This window comes from Priapulus caudatus, unplaced genomic scaffold, assembly GCF_000485595.1.
Source record: "Priapulus caudatus unplaced genomic scaffold, Priapulus_caudatus-5.0.1 Scaffold8651, whole genome shotgun sequence".
Classification (NCBI taxonomy): domain Eukaryota; kingdom Metazoa; phylum Priapulida; class Priapulimorpha; order Priapulimorphida; family Priapulidae; genus Priapulus; species Priapulus caudatus.
Genome location: NW_014585712.1, coordinates 2,428 through 3,437, shown reverse-complemented (window position 1 = coordinate 3,437; position 1,010 = coordinate 2,428). Strand labels below are relative to the sequence as shown.

The 1,010-nt window shown below is 60.7% G+C and overlaps 1 protein-coding gene across 1 annotated transcript; it reads right to left on the bottom strand.

Annotated features, from left to right (window-relative positions):
• Nucleotides 1–162: 162 nt before the first annotated feature.
• On the bottom strand, nt 163–722 carry LOC106820227 (the record flags this gene model as incomplete). The annotated part of the gene is made up of 2 exons (XM_014824763.1): nt 552–722; nt 163–360 (listed from the first exon to the last, which is right to left on the bottom strand). Coding segments are annotated over exons 1-2 (364 nt in total), but the record flags the coding sequence as incomplete, so codon positions are not given.
• Nucleotides 723–1,010: the final 288 nt, after the last annotated feature.

Genomic DNA, 1,010 nt, shown 5'->3' with positions numbered 1-1,010 from the left:
ACGTGAGACGCGGGGGCGGCGGGACGTGAGACGCGGGACGTGAGACGCGGGACGTGAGACGCGGGGCGGCGGGACGTGAGACGCGGGCGGTGGGACGTGAGACGCGGAACGGCGGGGAGGCGGGACGTGAGAAACGAGACGGCGGGACGTGAGACGCAGGACGTGAGACGGAGAGACGCGAGACGCGAGACGCGAGGCGGGGAGACGCGAGACTCACGGGCTGCAGCAGCGGCAGCGGGAGGCAGTGGCCGGGCGGCTGCGACGAGTAGTGCTGCACGTCAATGTCCTTGTCACTCCGCAGCAAGCTCAGAACTCTGCTGATGTCATCACAGTGGGGATTCTTGGGCGAGGTCATGAACTCTGTAAAGGTCAACGACGTAACGGGGTCAAAGGTCACGCTCTGACTGTGTGAGAGCGCGTGCGAGTGCCAGCCTCACGTTGGGCACGGCGTCTGTGCTCAGCGCTAGCAGACTCTCCCTCTCCCTCCCCTCCCCTCCCCTCCCCTCCCCTCCCCTCCCCTCCCCTCCCCTCCCCTCCCCTCCCACACGTACCTATGGGCAGCACTGACTGTGTGAGAGCGCGTGCGAGTGCCAGCCTCACGTTGGGCACGGCGTCTGTACTCAGCGCTAGCAGACTCGGCAGGAAGTCCTTGGCGAATCGCTCCAGGTAGACGTCGTCGCCGGCAACCTCGTCACGCAGCAGGTACTGACACAGCATCGCGAACCTGTACAGGTGAGAGATATATACACAGGTGAGAGAGGAATATACACAGGTGAGAGAGACATATACACAGGTGAGAGAGACATATACACAGGTGAGAGAGGCATATACACAGGTGAGAGAGGCATATACAGGTGAGAGAGGCAGATACACAGGTGAGAGAGGCATATACAGGTGAGAGAGGCACATACACAGGTGAGAGAGACATATACACAGGTGAGAGAGACATATACACAGGTGAGAGGCATATACACAGGTGAGAGAGACATATACACAGGTGAGAGAGGCAC